This window comes from Lepisosteus oculatus, chromosome 7 (genome assembly GCF_040954835.1).
Source record: "Lepisosteus oculatus isolate fLepOcu1 chromosome 7, fLepOcu1.hap2, whole genome shotgun sequence".
NCBI lineage: Eukaryota > Metazoa > Chordata > Actinopteri > Semionotiformes > Lepisosteidae > Lepisosteus > Lepisosteus oculatus.
This window is the reverse complement of record NC_090702.1, coordinates 46,313,213-46,330,247: the sequence shown is the minus strand read 5'-3', so window position 1 is coordinate 46,330,247 and position 17,035 is coordinate 46,313,213. Positions and strand designations below refer to the sequence as shown.

Sequence of the window (17,035 nt, the reverse complement as noted above, 5' to 3'; positions counted from 1 at the left end):
TGCGAACCCCTGAAGTACGCGCCCTATTATTCCGAACTATAAAAGGTTCAGCACATAATCCTATCTCTAGCCTGGAGACGTGGCGGTTCCCAACCAATGGGATCGCCCCTCTTCCAATGAAGTGGACCAATCGGAAGCCGCCGAAGTGTCCGCATTTCAAAGGTTTTCGAAGCCGGTTCTTGACTGTGATTGGTCCGTGATTTTTTTTTGTGCACAGGAAACTGAGGAGCCGGAGGGTGTATATCCGGCGGTCCTGGGTGGTTCTGCAGACTAGAGTAAGTTAGTAGAGAAGAAGAAGGTGGTAAGTCAGTTTGTATATTTAATTTTTTTTAAATGTTTTTGTATTATTGAAGTTTTTTCCCCTCTTTTGGCTTTTATACGCTTGTTGGGAAGCTTTGCGATCGGCAGCTTTGGGCATCAGCAAAAGGCTAAATTACGTACATTTAAGGAGATGTCAGTATTGTTCGGTTTAGCTACATGTATGTCGTATTGAAAAATAGAACATTTTCATCTTAACGTGATCACTTTATATGGTCCTGTAGCCTGTAATTTTCGGAGATTAGGCGAATCTGATGGTGTGTTACTAAGGTTTAATAAATGCATTGACTGTACTAATGGTTATCGGTTAACGGTCTTAATGATGTGTTGCCTGTGCCCTTTTCTTTTTATCCTTTCTAATATTAAGTGCTTTTTGACTGCGCCCATTGTATTTTTGTTTATGAACAAACACGCATTTTGCTGCCAGAGCTAGCTTTTGAATGTTCAGAAGAAAAAGCCCAACACCCGCTTCGTATTTAATCTAGTTGGTTCCAGGCTTGGTCAGAATGGCAAGAAATAATAGTCAGATTGTGTTTCGGATACTTTCAATTCGTGTTAAACAGCGCTACTTTAATTTTTGTTTTTAAAGGGGTGATACTTCGTTGTTTTTGACCCTTTTCAATAATGTATAATGGTACATGGTAGTGGACTACTGTAGCCTAATCCGTAAAATCAATAGTTCGGTGAAATTAGCAAACAATAAGCTTTTCCCTCACATACTAGTGTTCATTTTCTCACACGTTTGTCCTTTGTATGAATTACAGAATATCAACCGCATGCCAAGTGGCTGTTATTAGATTTTACAATTAATACATATTTACACGGCCATTCTTTCACTTCATCCGCTCAGGTGTTAGTGCGTTTTCTTTTAAATATAATGCAGTGTAAATCTTAGACGACAATTAGAACAGTTGTAGCAAGATGGAATACGCCTTTTTGCAGTGCTATCTAGACTCAATACAAACCTAGCTTTCATGTATCTGTTGCTTGATTTAATCAACGTGGGGCTGAAATGTTGAAGTCTTATAACTGTAAAAACATGAAAGGTTTTTTTTGAAGATGTAACACGTTCGGCTTCCAGCAGAGGAAGCTATCATTTTCCACACACTGGTGAAGACTGTTTGATCAGTTGTAGCCTGAGTGTTAAGTGTAGTGTATCTACTTCCTTTGTTCAACAACATGCTGGTATACCCTGAGGTCAGGCTTTTTCAGCATGTTGGAGTTATGTGACATCCTGATGAGAACAGGTGCAGGGTTTATAGTTGTACTTTGTGTTCATGTATAAGCATGATTACAAAACTAATCCTAGCCATCTCTTCACCTTCTGAAATTATCAGGAACATCATTCCCCACCTTTCAGAGTATTAAGAAAGAGCAGGGATTGATTGTCATAGTTTAGTTTAACCCTAATGGTTTTTTTTATTTGCATGTAACATAGAGACTTTACATATTTTCCCAGTAGTTAATGTGATTGAATTTCATTTTTGCATAGTTTAGGTGGCAAAAGATCAAAACATTAACTGAGACTTTGCTTCTATGAAGATATGCAAAGATAATGTAACTGATTTCCACATCATTCATAAGTCCGCCAGTGAGAAGCACTTTAAAACGCATAGGCTCATAGTTTTGCTTTCTTGCAAACTCTTTTCAGGAAAAGCGTTCGCTTTGTTTTACCGCGCAGTTCTTTCAAACAAAAAAAAATGCAGCTCACGATTTCTTGCTTGTGAATTCCTAGGCCTGAAATTCCAGCATTGTGGATGAAGCGAGCTGCGGTGGTAGAACATTTGCTTTTTCGTTTCAACGTGAGTGGAGGGCCTGAGGGGGTAGATGGGGAAGTATAATTTGCTCTTGCTTTCCATTTCAGTGAGCTGTTTGAGGATGGAGCTCAGGACGCTCGTGTTGTACTTGGCATTCTGTGTGGTGTGTGCCGTGAGCAAACCCACCGATAAGAAAGAGCGCGTGCACCATGACCCGAAGCTCAGCGACAAGGAGCACGATGACACGGAGAACTTCGATTATGATCACGACGCCTTCCTGGGAGCAAACGAAGCCAAGAGCTTTGAGCAGCTCACCCCAGAGGAAAGCAAAGAGAGGCTTGGGTAGGAAGCTGTCTTTTCCCAAGTTTTGTGCCAGAGTTGTTATTGTGTTTTTTATATGAAGGCTAGTGGGTAAATATTTGACTTGTTTCTTTGACTTTCAGTTGTGATGTCCATTTAATCTTTGTCTACAATTGTGAATCTTTCACTCTGGGTTCATAATGCTACTGCCTAAGAGGTGCTTACTGTAGCTTAACCTCTTGCTTTTCATTTATATGAACATGAACATCCTGTATGCTTTTTGTTTCTGCCGTATCATAAACCAAGCTTTTTTTTTTAGTTAAATGGGTGAACTTTACTTTTGTCTCATTGGTTTCTTTTTATCACTGTGACTGTGGAATAACTGAAAATGTCATATTAAGGATTATTTAATGTTTTTTTTAATCTTCTGAAATCCTTTTAAAACATTATAGAAAAAAATCAGAAGCAAATAAAAAGTCTCTCTCGGCACAGGGTTGTCAAGATTTTTACACTTTTCCTGTTGTGGTCTCTTGATACAGAATTTAACCCAACCATATATTAGCTTGTAACTATCCAGCTTTAGTTTTCTAAATGCAGATGAATGCATCTCCCATCTAATACTATAACTGGGGTTGTCTGCCTTTCATCTTTCAGCAAAGTTGTAGATAAAATAGATGAAGACAAAGATGGTTTTGTAACAACAGAGGAGATGAGAAAATGGATAAAATTTGCGCAAAAGCGCTGGATTTACGAAGATGTAGACCGTCAGTGGAAGGGGCATGACCTCAATGAGGATGGCCTCATTTCTTGGGAGGAGTATAAAAATGCAACTTATGGCTACATTCTAGGTAGGTTTCTCTTGATACTCCACAGAAACAACCTGTGCGGCTCTCTTTCTCTTATAGAATGATTGTAGATCAGATCGACGCCAATAAAGACGGGTATGTTACTGAGGATGAGCTGAAAGCATGGATTAAAAAGGCCCAAAAGAAATACATCTATGACAATGTGGATCGTCAGTGGAAAGATTTTGACGCAAACAATGATGGTGTTATCTCCTGGGAAGAGTACAGAAATGTTACATATGGCACTTTCCTTGGTAAGAGCAGCAGGGTGAAAGTTGAGAGATTCAGCTGAAGAAAAGCATTCAGCTCCCACTTTTTGTCAGGTTACAGGCAGTGATATGAACAATACTAAGGAACGGAATCCAGTATGTAATTGCTTAGATCTCTTTGAGAGAGAGAGGGGCTGCAAAAAAATATTAAATGTCATTGAAATGTTCTGTTCTGAAAACTACTTTAAAAGCCCATTCATTCCACGCTAAAAGGTAAAGAAAAGAAACGCACCGTTTTGGCAATAAACCTTTACCTGTTCCTTCCTAGGTTGCTGCCTTAGCTACTCGACCTTCTAATTTTTAATTGTAGAAATAGGCAGAAGGAATCTTCATGAGGGAATATTTTTTTGCATTTTATGAGTGAAATGCTGAGGATCTTTAGAATTGTTTTGCAGAATATAACTCTCTACAGGATGTAGTAGCCATGGAGGTGCATCCATGGATAGGAGTGAAATTCAGAATGCTGTCAAATCAAATTATATAGGGCTCCCTGTAGCATATGATATCGGCCAAAATTTTAAACTGTTTGCATTGTAAAAAATTAAACTTTGACTCATGAGACCTTCAACAGAAAATGTGATGAAAATGCAGATAAAAATGATCACTGCTAATCCAAAGCATATGTAGAGGTGAAAGAGCGTGCATTTCATTTGATTTTTGTGAAGGAAAATTGACTCCAAGAACAGTTGTAACTTTTATAAAAATCTTCGGCCACAGATGATCCTGATCCAGAAGATGGCTTCAACTACAAGCAGATGATGATGAGGGATGAAAGGCGGTTCAAAGCAGCAGATCAAGATGGAGACATGATAGCAAACAAGGAGGAATTTACTGCTTTCCTGCACCCAGAGGAATATGACCACATGAAGGATATAGTAGTTTTGGTAAGTTCACAGGAGAATAATCTGAACAACTTTTCAGAAACTCAAGGGGTGTTTGAATTAGTTGATGTTTTTAGCAGATGAAGATCATATTGGTGCCTTTTCTTTTTTTGTCTTAGGAATCTATGGAAGATATTGATAAAAATGGTGATGGCTTTATTGATTTAGAAGAATACATTGGTAAGTGTGTTTGGGGCAACTTCAACTTTTTCTGTGGACGATTTAAGCACCATCTTTATGAGAAATCCAAGATCTTACTATTGCTCAAGCTTTCCTTTTTTACCTCACAGGGGACATGTATAGTCATGACGGAGACTCGCAGGAACCAGAATGGGTCAAGACCGAGCGAGAGCAGTTTGTAGAGTTCAGAGACAAAAACAAAGATGGAAAAATGGACAAAGAGGAGACCAGAGATTGGATCTTGCCTTCAGACTATGACCACGCTGAAGCAGAGGCCAAACACCTTGTCTATGAGTCAGACGCAGACAAGGTCAGGCAGCAGGGCTTCAGCTGTTCAATGCGTGTTTAAATATAAAATCTTTCATTTAGGGAAAACCCATCTTTAAAATTCATAATATAGTAATCACAACTTTTTTTTTTATTTCAGGATGGCAAACTCACCAGAGAAGAAATAATCAATAAGTATGACTTGTTTGTTGGAAGCCAGGCGACTGATTTTGGAGAAGCCTTATTACGACATGATGAGTTTTAGTCCTGTGTAGATAATCTTTACTAGATAATTTATTTTATATGGCTTCCGGTTCCAACATTTAGTCTCTACCAAGACTGTTATATCAAATTTGGGTATATCACTTTTACCTATTTTTTGTGTGTATACAAGCCTGCGGATTTTGTGAAATGAAGAGCCTCTTGCAGTGAATTGTTGGTTAACTTTCACATTTTAAAATTAAGTTGATGTCACGTCCGCTTTGGCATGTAGTATTCTGTCTATGCATATAACCCATTGTTTAATGCACTGGACTTTTTTAAGCAAAGTTTTGCTTTTCCTAAACTAAGTAGTTGAGTGCCATTTCCATTAACTACTGAACTTGAGTTTGCGTCTTCTGTATTTCAAGTTGGCAGCCAGTTTGGGCAGGTGCATGTTTTTCAAGCCTTTTTGGCTTTGTGACTTGGGTGTTGGAGTACATAAACACTAATCAAAATTTGTATTTCAAAATGGGAATGCATTTCCATTTTATGCCTAGGTTAATAATCAAAAGGAGCTAGTTTAATACAGTAAGAGTGCAAATTATTTTTCCAGTGTACTTTTAACAATTGTATAAAACAAATACCATACAATTTAAAAAATATTCTGAATTTAAATGAGGTAAACATTTATTGGTACAGTTGTAGCTCTACCTCCAATTGTAAGTTTGATGTTCGTAGGATATTAAAGATACTGCTCTGTGAGTACATACCAAATAACTCATTATTGCTTGTTTTGCTGTTTGATTACTTAATTTGCAAAATGTGGGGAAGTACAGGATTTGCAGTATAGCAATTAGATTGTGATTTGTATTGGAAAAATAAGTTGGATACTGCAGAATTTAGTACAACTATAATGAATCCATTTAACATATACGTTTAAAAGTCTGTTTCGTGCAGTGAGTCTCTTTTGTGGAAAAGATTAGCACTGATTATGGATCCTTTTTTTTTAAAAACAACTCTTCAGACAACTGAAACCAATTTTCAGTCATCATAATGATCCTGAATAATTTAATGAAAAGACCACCTGAAAATGTTTTAAATGTATAAAAAGTGAAATGATAAAATAGCTTCTAAAACAGCAGGACCCCTGGGTTCCTCAGCTCAGAAACCTCCTTTTTAGATTGATAATCCGGTGATGTGCTCAACTTGTATAGGCAAAAAAATGTTGACTTAGTCCTCTATTAAGTGCAAGAGCAGGACATAATCTGAAACTAAATGTGTGCCCACGTGCTTTTTTTATCCCCAGTCCTCTCTCCTTGCTCCTTATTAAAGCATTAAATTCAGTGCAAGTCATGCACGGATACTAACTGTTTTAGGTCATAGCTTAAAACAAGACGTATTGTAAGACAAAATTTTGCTTTAAAAACTATACATGTCATCCACATGGATTTTTCAAATCATGATAATTGCGAAGACGTAAATGAACCAGTCCTTTCAAATATATGTTTATTCTCAATTGCCTTTGAGCACCATTGACAAACTTACTTGAGATCTCAATATCTCAAGGGAAGTAGCTTCTTAATCAGCTAGAGTTTCACATGAATTCAGTTTCAAGGGACCCTCAGGTTTTGCAGGAGGTGATATCTCCAGGTGGATGCTGCACATTGGTGGTGGTGGTGGAGGGGAGTCCCCATTACCTGTAAAGCGCTTTGAGTGGAGTGTCCAGAAAAGCGCTATATAAGTGTAGGCAACTATAATTATAACATGACCGCTGCTTCAGATGAATAAACTTTATGAACTTGTCTTGCAACAGACAGCTTGGAAACATGCACATTTTAGATGTTCTGAGGATGTATTTTGAAAACTATGGATTTTTGCTTTAACATCAGTAGCCATTTTCTTTTCTTTGAGCCCTTCATGCATGTTAGGGTTTTTTCTGAGGCATGTTTGAGGATTAAGTTTATAAAACTTAAGCTTCCACATTTGGACGTTTTTGTAAAGCTGCTCAGATGAAATCCAACTCATTTGAGAATTAAGGACTTCCACCATTCCAAAAATACTTAATGCCTTTGAAACAAGCATAACTTCTTTACCTTTTTCTTTTTTTCCCCATTTGGATATAGAAACAACACTATTGGGATTTAGTCGAACATTAGAGAAATCTAAAGTTTGTGTATTGTTGCCTTAAATGTTTTTTTTAAACACCAAGTTGTATTGTATATTCATACTGACACCCAGTGGTTTAGCTTGGGTGTATGAGATGTTAATGTAGACAATTCCAGGAATATAATTTTATTTCTTGAAACCATGCTTGTATTATAGAAGATCAATGTGATTTTTCACACTACAAAGTGCATATTTTGTATTGAATTACATTTATATACAGGATAGGACAGTGCTACCATTGAAATGTTACTGTTTCCCCCTCCCCACTGTTAATGATCAAAAAATTGTGATGTATTTCATGTAGTACATTTCAGTGGAATGGTGCAGTCATTTCCTTGTTATTGTACTGTAAGTTAAAAGCCTCTGTTAATGTTATACCACATGCTATGAAAGCAGAATGTTTTAACAGTTTTTAATCATGCCAATGGACAGTCTTTCTCAATAAAACCAGTAAATTGTTCTTTGAAGTTCTGTTGCTTTTGGGCAGAGGGTCCCATTCCTGGGAAACTACAGTCAAGCAGGAGACTCCCTCTTAAGAGTACTTTTGTATTGCATTTTTTTTTAAATGTGTTACTTGAGAAATGTCTGTTCAGGTTATAATTAATTTATCATCTGGTCTTGTTCACCCCCATTAGTGTTGCTGGTTTAATCCTGTAAGGGGTTTGATTTTGGCTTAATTGCTGCAACTGACCAGCACTTTGTGAACATGAAGATCTGTACCCCTGCGTTGTTGAAACTGGTAAGAAAAGTTGGATTGTGCGTGCAAAAAAGGGTGGTTGTGTATTCAAACCTCTTTTAAGGACGCTGTGGTTTTATAAGGTACATCTCTCCTATTGTAAATGAGTCTGTTCTTACTTGACTGATGTCGGTTAAAGTTTTTTTCTTAGTCTGCAGATAGCCAGAAACTTTTTCAGTAGTCTCTTTGCACATATGGCATATGGCTGTTTGTTACAGGTCTCCTCTTAAAAAAATGTATATTCTGTCAAATTATACCACTTTAAAGTGCACAAGACATCTTTATTTAGACTAAACATACTACAATATATCCTTGTACACAGCAGAATAATTTCTTTGCTTTTAAGTAATTTTTATTGTCAATAGAAAAAATGTTCTCTAATGGCCTGAACCAAGCCCTTTTTTTCTTTCTCAAACTTAAAATGGGATACAAACATGAAAACTTTATAATAAACAAGTCACACCACACAGAACTCATTTTATAAAAGTACTGGAAGGCTTCGGTCAGTTAATTTTCTTTGATACTAGATGTGAGATTTGGTAGTTCATAGGCGATAGTCATACCACATCACGCTAAAAGTCATGTCCACATATTAATAAACAAAATGTGCATACTGTATCTAAGCTCCTCATATTCAATGCTTCTTCAGCTGTGGAGTGTCTTACTCCTTTTAATGTTTTACTTAGTCTTACAGAATTGTCATTACTGGGGCTATGCTTCCCTGTACCACAACTCAAATGTAGCACGTTTGAAGTGTAACAAATGTGACTTTACAGTATACATGAATTGGACTGAATACAAAGTATAACTTTCCAAATCATTTTTCATGTAGGGAATAGATGAAACCACAGTTTGGGGATGGGCTTCTACCAGGTTTTGAATAGAAATTTAGGAGGTTTCTACACGTTTTTGTGTAGGTTCTCATTTTTCTAGCATGCATATAATTATGTTCAATGGAGAACCTGCATGTTAAACGGCTACAAGCTGAAACATCAAATCTAAGCTAGTGCTGTCAAGTGCTAGAATACTAGATCAATTATTTGACAGATCCTAGCAATAAATATTAATGCTGTCAGTTTGACATAAACTACCCTTCTCCATCTTCTTAAAGAATCCAGGACTGTTGGAGATGAGTTAAAGAACCAAAAATGGAATTTCTTTCAAATCTGAATTATTTGATACGATCTGCATTCTTCACCATTATTATACTAATTCCTATTTCATGATTTCTGATATTCTTACCCATGACCCTCACTGGAACAGGAGGATTGAAAATTGATGCATTGTTAATATTCTGACGGCATCTTTTTAATATTGCTACTGAATATATGCATTCTTATCAGAACTACTGATGAAAGACCTAAATTATGCTAATCCACATGTAATATACAATCTACAGTGGACCAGTTTTACTCCTGTGACTTTTTAATAAGGTTTACATGGTGTTTTCAATAAACTATGATTAAATAATCTTTGTCCTGGAATAGCAGTTATCCAAAATTTGTGAGGGCCCTTGTTCTAATAGCTCTTCCACTTGTTTACAAGCCATGAGGCATCGGTGCAGAAGTCGTAGGTCATGGCGGGTCGCTTCTCGTTCAGCTGGGGCTGACCTGACTTGAGGAGACCGACGACACCTCTGTTTTACTGGTGGTGGATACTTCAGACTCATCCGTAATGGGTTTCCCACACACCGTCTCCATGATGCAGGCGCGGAACTGAGTGGGGAAGGGAGCAGGTTTTCACATTTCAGCCTTTTTTTTTTTTTCCAGGCGCAACAGCGGAGGTATTTAAAGAAGCTCCCAGAGGGTGCTACATTTGAAAGAAAGTCTTCCACTTAAATTTGATGTGCCAGATTGCTTTCTGTTCCCAGATGAAAAAACTCAAATCGAAGAAAATGGAAGAAGATTGAAGTCCAGTGCTGTCCTCCCTAATTTCAATAATGTGTTACGTGGTGGTTAGTTTTTAAGGGTTATACAATGTTAAGTGAGATTTCAGTGAAAGGTATATGTTTTCAAAACATCACAAAACCATGAACTATACCAGCCGAGATACAGCTCAAGGGGTTCATCTACATAAAAACACTAACTTTGGAGAAGACTTTATGTTTTGGGAATCTTACCTGCTTGTTCATGAAAACATAAATTAGCGGATTGTAGACACAGGAGCTCTTGGAGAACATAGCAGGGATGGTGACCAATCGGAGGTCTTTCACTCCGCCTCTGACGTTGACCATGTACATGGCAAGAAGAGCATAAGGACCATAACAGAGGAGGAAAGAGCCCACCATGACCACCACCATCCTGGAGACGTCCCGCTCAGCCTTCTGGGTAGTGGCTGACTCTGCCTGCTGGGCTGCCACCTAGCGGTAGACAAAAGGGTACTCCCAATGAGCCATTGGCAAAAATTCTTTTGTTTTCAACAACCATACAGATAGCTGTCTTTTGAATTTGCTGTGGGGGTGTTCATTATGTGAAGGACCCTACTGTCACAACAAAAAGTGTTGCTTTGAAGTACTGTATAATCACTAGTCTAATCCATCTTTCATCAGAAAACTGTACTGGTAGCACAGGGCACAAGGTAGGTCTACACACTGCGTAAGATGCTAGTCACAGGTCTTGTAAAAGACGTTTTGTTCCTTCGGCTAGCAGCTATATCGCCCTGCAACTCACAACTGGCAGCCCGAAGCTCAGCAGGTATAAGCCTGGATGGGAGACCTTCTTGGAAAGCTAAGTTACTCCTGGAAGAGGTTTTAGACTAGTAGGGGGTGCTGCCCTGCAGTAATGCCCCAGTATAGTAGTGTGGACACACTACTGTACAAAGGTACCGTAAAGACGTAAAGCCTCATCCATGCCTGTTCTGTTCAAATATCCCAATCGGCCTTTACCATTTATGGCCTCCTAATAATCCCCATATATGAATTGGCTTCATCACTCTGTTCTCCTCCCCACTGATAGCTGGTGTGTGGTGCACTATGGCTGCCATCATATCATCCAGGTGGGGGCTACACATTGGGAGGGGATTCCCCATTACCTGTAAAGTCCAGAACAACATTATATAAGTGTAAGGAATATTGTTATGATGATGATGCTGTGTCATTATGGATTTGTCTGCATGTGATATGACCAGCAGCCATATCACTGCAACTCACAACTGGCAACCCACTGAAGCTAAGCAGGTGTGAGCCTGGTCAGTACCTGGATGGGAGACATCCTGGAAAAACTAAGGTTGCTGCTGGAAGAGGTGTTAGTGGGACCACCAGGGGGCGCTCACCCTGTGGTCCATGTGGGTCCTAATGCCCCAGTATGGTGACAGGAACACTATGCTCTTAAACAGGTGCTGTCCATCGGATGAGATGTAAAACCGAGATCCTGACTCTCTGTGGTCATTAAAAATCCCAGGGTTCTTCTTGAAAAGAGTAGTGGTGTCCTGGCCAAATTTCCCACTGGCCCTTACCAATCATGGCCTCATCTATGAATTGGCTTAATTATTCCAGGTGGATGCTGCACATTGGTGGTGGAGGAGAGTCTCCATTACCTGTAAAGCTCTTTGAGTGGAGTGTCCAGAAAAGCGCCATATGAGTGTAAGCAATTATTATTATAAGTCTCTGTTTAACTGTAGAGGAGGTGGGAAAGAAGTAAAGCCATATTCATAAGACCTTGAATCTTTTTTGAAATATTTATAATTTATAAACAAGTCAAATATAAAGGTCGAACATGGGACCTTCTGGGTGATAGGCACATACTTACCCCACTGTACCAAAAGATCACAGTGTTCCAACAAAAAATAAAAGGCAGGTTCCTAATTCCAAAATGTTCGCCAAGGTATTACAGCTAAGGTTTTTATATAGTTCCAGAGTAAGAGCGTTTTCAAAATGCCAATATAAGGCCAAACTGAAAAAATACAAATACAATACATGTACAGTATAAAGAATGTCTAAATTTTGGAAACACAATGTCATGTTTTTTTCCTAGCTTTATAAAATCAGTAGGCATACTAGAGTTTGTGTTTTTCCCTAACAGCGTTCTTAATTTAGTTGAATGATATATTTTTTTAATTTAATGGAGAATTTGGAAACTGTAGCATGCTTATTTTATGGAGCCAGAAACATGAGAGTGCTAAATATTAAAATTTGCAAAAGTAATATAATTTCACCAAGTTTTCTAATTAATTACAGCCAAATAGAATGAAAACTTAAAAAACCTGAAAGGATGAATCATCTATGTCACATTAATAAGGCTAAGATAATGGAATCCCCTAATCTAAGGTGGAATTTGGTAGGGCTCAAGACAATGTTTGAGAATGATCGTGGTCTACATATACAAACTTTTAATGATGTGTGGGGCATCCCAGGTACTGCTTGATTTGGGGACTGGACTGTGAGTACAAAGCCCTAGACATTAGCTTCTTCTTTTAACTTACAGCTCTGAGGGCTCCAAGGAGCTGTGAGTAGGAGAAGATGATAAGGCTCAGGGGACAGATGAAGCAGAAGAAAAAGAGGAAGTAGGTGTAGTATTCGCTCTTGTACTTAGTGCCTGTTGTATACCAGTCTGGACCACAGGAGCACTGTATGCCTTCTGGGATGAATCTGTAGTGCAAAACACATTTAGGTGAGACTGAGTCAAGGAACAAAATAGGTGGTAAACAAATAAAGCTCCCATAACCTACACTGATGTTCAGGAATCCAGTTAGATCATGATGAATGTGATAGACAAATATGTACGAAGTATCTGGCGTGACTCGTACAGATAAGGGAATGCCCAACCCTCCCTCCGCTATTGTCAATATTGAACTAGAAAAGTTGCTGCCATGATGTAGATAGAGAGTTAGAGGTGAAGGATACAGGAGAGAGATACACGAAAGGAAGTCCTGGGTGCAAGATTTATATATATAGACGGGCAGAAGTTTGTGAGATTAGAGTCTAACCGTCCTCCAGAATGTCTGTTAGAAACTCTTTTAATGCTGTTAGTTTAGGGCCAGTTGGTCTCTAAGTATATACTGTACTTGTATAAGGAAAAATATGTAACTAATTTTATACAATATATATTCTATCTCAGGTGATGGCTTGGGAGAGAATTTCATTACCTGGAGACCAACAAAAGCTGTCCAAATTAATGTTTGCCCAGTGGTTAGACTAGGTTATTGCCTTTTTATAAACACATCTGAAAGGAGACCAACAAAAACTGTCCAAATTGATCTTTGCACAGTGGTTAGACGAGGTTATTGGCCTTCTAATAAACACATCTGAAGGGATCTTGTGTTCATGTAAAAAAGGGTCTTCATCCTCAATGTTCTGCTTATTAATTAAATAAATTACTGTGCCCTTTTTAAAGCTAGGCAATGTTTCATAAATATTCAGTACCAGGAAGGTTTATCTTAGATAAACAGAAGCAGTAAAATTCAAGTTCCACTTGTTCCCCTGTGAAAATTTAGGTTAATAAATTATAGGTATTATAAGTATACAGCAGGATTGTGACAAATGTGCAGCTGTGACAGACATCAGAAAGAAACCTGTAAACAGCTTTCCATAACACAAAAATTCAGGATATTACTGGTTTTCTCAATTAATGGTTTATAAATTAAAATATTAATAATTTATATTTTATGGCTATGTATTATACGTTTTGAATGATAATTTCCTGTTACTTATGTCTGGTATGGGTTAATCGATATGAGTGTAGTTACTGTAACTATAGAGAATGGTGTAATAACTGTAGTTAGAAAATCTGTATTCTTTACAGAGCTTTTCCATTTTTCTTTTTAGATTTTGTCAAGTAATACTCAAGCATCATCTATATAAGGGACATTCATATTTGGGGTAGACAGTAGATCTGTCAATATACCAGTCTCATTTTCTAAATCCGTAAATTCCTATAATTTCTTAGCAATCAATTACTGTAAATGATTACTGGTTTGCAATTGAAACAGTTGTTACAAATGAAAGCTGGTGACAACTACTGTACATGCGACCTTAGCCCAGCCTTATCAGCATATCAAGATGGCTGGTTACATCTTCAGAAATTTCACGGGTTAAGAAATTAAAATAAATAAAATAGCATTCTGCCAAACCTTATTGCATACAGTAAAAGCGTGATTCCACAGGTTTTCTGCAAGGAACTAATAAAAAAGGATTTTCTGAAATCTTACAAATTACCTGCTCCAGCCAAACCATGGAGGTGATGCAATAGCAATTCCTATTGCCCAGGTAGAGGCTACAGCCATCAATGCATGCTTGGAACCAAAGCGAAAGTTTCCAAAGGGCTTGCAGATGACTATATACCTTTCAAAGGCGAGGAAGGCAAGAGACCATCCAGTCACCAGCCCTGTGAAACAGCAAGCAAAATTACTGAATAAAAGCTGTGCAATTGAATAGTTTGTGAAGATTTCAGACAGCCTCAGAGTGGATTTACCGAAAACAAGAATATAAATATGATTCAGTTCAGGTGGGTAGCTGCGTCAGCATGCGTAGGCTGCAAAGGAACAAGTTATAGATTTATTCCAAGCTGAAAAGAAAAGAAAGAAAACACAACATTTTGGAGCCTTCTTCAGCCCCACGGCTGAAACATTGTGTTTTCTTTCTTCTCTTTTCAGCATGGAATAAACCTATAACCTGTTCCTAGATATGATTCAGCCTACACAAACGTGTGGCCTGATGTCCACAATACAATACTTCTTGAGGTTAAATCTGAAGATTAACTACTAAATAACAATAAAGTGTCTACCTCATTTAATGTCAAATTTCCCATTTCTGTTAAAGTTTTAAGATTAGAAATATATGGGTGGTGCTGTTAAATTCAAGTTTTTAAAAAACTCTGCATCTCAAAGCTCTATGTGAATGTTATAGTATTAGCTTTGATATGTAAACTGCCTGCATCATTTGTATTTGAACAAGCTAACTGAAAGTCATTGCGTTCTGTCAAGAACGCCATGCATGAAAACACACATTTGAAAAAGTACTGGAATATCACGTTCTATTCCTGTACTTGCTTTCTCTTCACATCTACAATAGATCACTACTCACCATTCATTTCATCCATACAGTATATCAAAAACTGTAATAATGATGCTGTTCTGCTGGTTAAAAGCAGTATTAAAGGGATCCATATGTTATTTATGGTCACCCAATAATTAATGTTCAAATAAAGAAACATTTCAGCATCAACCACTACAAACTAGATTGAATTTTGGTGCCGTAAACCAGGTGGACATAACGGCTTAAGTAAAAAATTCTGGAGAAAGGAATGAAAAAGACATCTTACCTGCAATTGCTCCCACATAAGCTTCTAAAGCACATATTACCTTTCCAAAAAAGAAGTAGCCTTGTGTACTTGCTGCAAAGACAGTAAAAACTGCAAAGGTAACAAATATAAACCCTGCAGCAGATATATTTACCAATATATAATTAAGTGGCTGCCGCAGCTTCTTGTATTTGATTGTTACTATGAGCACAATGGCATTTAAAGGGGTGCCCAAAAAAAATACAAGCCCCATGAATATAGTCTGAAAGTGGAAGGCCCATTTTGGGGCAATGTGGTACTGGGGTCCATCCCAGGGCCCCACAGAAGAGATGTTCTCAAAGAGGTAAAATTCTTCTGTGCCTGCCATTTTCACCGCACACCTGTCTAGTGTGAGTAGGTGGAAGCCCTGAGGCATCCCATTTTTAAAGTCCCGGGCCTCTTCAGAGCTGTTGGAAGATCAGGATCAAAACCTGATCTTCTTAAGAGCAAACTTTGGGATTAAGGTTTTGTAAGAACCCTGCCTTCTGTCATTTAAAGTCTTTAAAGAGAGTAATCTCATTTGATAACAATGTGAAATCTGTTAGTGGCTGAGCAGACGTTTTGGTTGGCATGCTTATGTGAAGGCAGGAAGGAAATTACTTTTGATCTTGTGTGTTTTGTAAGTTAGGTCAGGATTTTCTTGTTGTGACCTTGTTACCTAATTAAATTTATTTTTTAAGTAAATCAGGTTCATTTCAACCCTTAAACCAACTAAAAGGTTCAGTGGAAGTCATGTCATGTCACTGTGGACCATATGTGGGTGTGGTTTAACCCAGTTTTCACTGTGTGTACATTCCTGTTGACAGTAATGTCAAACAATTAATTTTTCTAAACTACATATATCAAAATATTCACAAAATGCATAATTTATATGAATAGGTTGCACAAGCACACTCACATATCAGTACATATGTTTTTTTTTTATTTTAATTTACCTGCTTTAAATGTTTAAAAGCTATTTATTATTATTATTATTATTATTATTATTATTATTATTATTATTGTCATTATGCTTGTATTGTTCTAACAATACTTCCATTAAGAGCAGAGTTCTAGCTGATTCCATAACAGGAAACTTAAGTATCACGTAAAGAAGGATTTAACAGCAGTGAAAACAGGTATTACTGAGGTCAGCTGAAAGCTTGCAGCTTAGATTCTTTAACTGTTTTATCAGATTTTAAAAATAACTACTTATTAGGATAAGTATCTATACTGGTGAGCATCTCCATAGTTACATTTAAACAGAAGATATAGATAATACTCTGAAGTTTTACACAGGTTATATAGAGGCAACGTTTTTCACTTCATCATTTGAGGTCTGTATCTTGCTGCTTGTCTTACAGGACAAAGGGTACACATGTGACAGAAGGTCAACACTGAGACAATAAGACCAGTGCTACTCCTTTAGGATTGTAAGTTTAAAAATGAGCGGAAATCATTTGGTCCAACCTACTTGTTTAGTTTTTCATTTGTTAATTAATCTGAAGATTTCATCCATTAGTTCCTTGAGAGAAACCAGAATGTCAGATTTAACGTTTTGGCTGGGCAGCTTGGTCAAAACTCCCATAAAGCTTTACTTAAGGAATCCAGCAGCTATATCACCCTGCAACCCACAACTGGCAACCCACTGAAGCTAAGCAGGTGTGATCCTGGCCAGAACCTGGATGAGAGACCTCCTGGGAAAGCTAAGATTCCTGCTGGAGGGGATGCTCACCCTACAGTCTGTATGGGTCTTAATGCCCTGCTATAGTGATGGGGACACTATACTGTAAAAAGGTGCCATCCTTAAGATTTGACGTAAAACCGAGTTCCTGACTCTCTATGGTCATTAAAAATCCCAG

The 17,035-nt window shown here is 37.7% G+C and overlaps 2 protein-coding genes across 4 annotated transcripts; one reads left to right on the top strand and one right to left on the bottom strand.

Moving 5' to 3' along the window:
- The first annotated feature begins 215 nt into the window (after window positions 1-215).
- calua (calumenin a) lies at window positions 216-7,644 on the top strand. Of its 3 annotated transcripts, none has more exons than XM_015352226.2 (7): window positions 216-301; window positions 2,183-2,417; window positions 3,281-3,474; window positions 4,207-4,373; window positions 4,490-4,550; window positions 4,661-4,860; window positions 4,978-7,644. In XM_015352226.2, the coding sequence occupies exons 2-7, from the start codon at window positions 2,197-2,199 to the stop codon at window positions 5,080-5,082; spliced, it is 948 nt and encodes a 315-aa protein (XP_015207712.1). In that variant the 5' UTR covers window positions 216-301; window positions 2,183-2,196; the 3' UTR covers window positions 5,083-7,644. The 3 variants fall into 3 exon arrangements, with proteins under 3 accessions (XP_015207712.1, XP_006633280.2, XP_006633281.2); XM_006633217.3 differs by lacking the exon at window positions 3,281-3,474 and adding an exon at window positions 3,030-3,223 and having other exon boundaries at window positions 235-275; XM_006633218.3 differs by having other exon boundaries at window positions 240-275.
- Window positions 7,479-15,555, bottom strand: LOC102682172 (short-wave-sensitive opsin 1-like). The gene is made up of 5 exons (XM_069192571.1): window positions 15,177-15,555; window positions 14,072-14,240; window positions 12,340-12,505; window positions 10,040-10,279; window positions 7,479-9,635 (listed from the first exon to the last, which is right to left on the bottom strand). The coding sequence occupies exons 1-5, from the start codon at window positions 15,520-15,522 to the stop codon at window positions 9,516-9,518; spliced, it is 1,041 nt and encodes a 346-aa protein (XP_069048672.1). The 5' UTR covers window positions 15,523-15,555; the 3' UTR covers window positions 7,479-9,515.
- Between the last annotated feature and the right edge of the window lie 1,480 nt (window positions 15,556-17,035).

Excerpts from the sequence above, each read along its gene's own strand:
- calua (XM_006633217.3), top strand. Across the intron at positions 4,374-4,489 it reads TGAAGGATATAGTAGTTTTG|GAATCTATGGAAGATATTGA; the intron begins GTAAGTTCACAG and ends TTTTTGTCTTAG. Across the intron at positions 4,551-4,660 it reads TGATTTAGAAGAATACATTG|GGGACATGTATAGTCATGAC; the intron begins GTAAGTGTGTTT and ends TTTACCTCACAG.
- LOC102682172 (XM_069192571.1), bottom strand. The coding sequence starts at position 15,522 with ATGGCAGGCACAGAAGAATTTTACCTCTTTGAGAACATCTCTTCTGTG. Across the intron at positions 14,241-15,176 it reads TTATGTGGGAGCAATTGCAG|GGCTGGTGACTGGATGGTCT; the intron begins GTAAGATGTCTT and ends GCTGTTTCACAG. Across the intron at positions 9,636-10,039 it reads ATGTTTTCATGAACAAGCAG|TTCCGCGCCTGCATCATGGA; the intron begins GTAAGATTCCCA and ends TTCCCCACTCAG.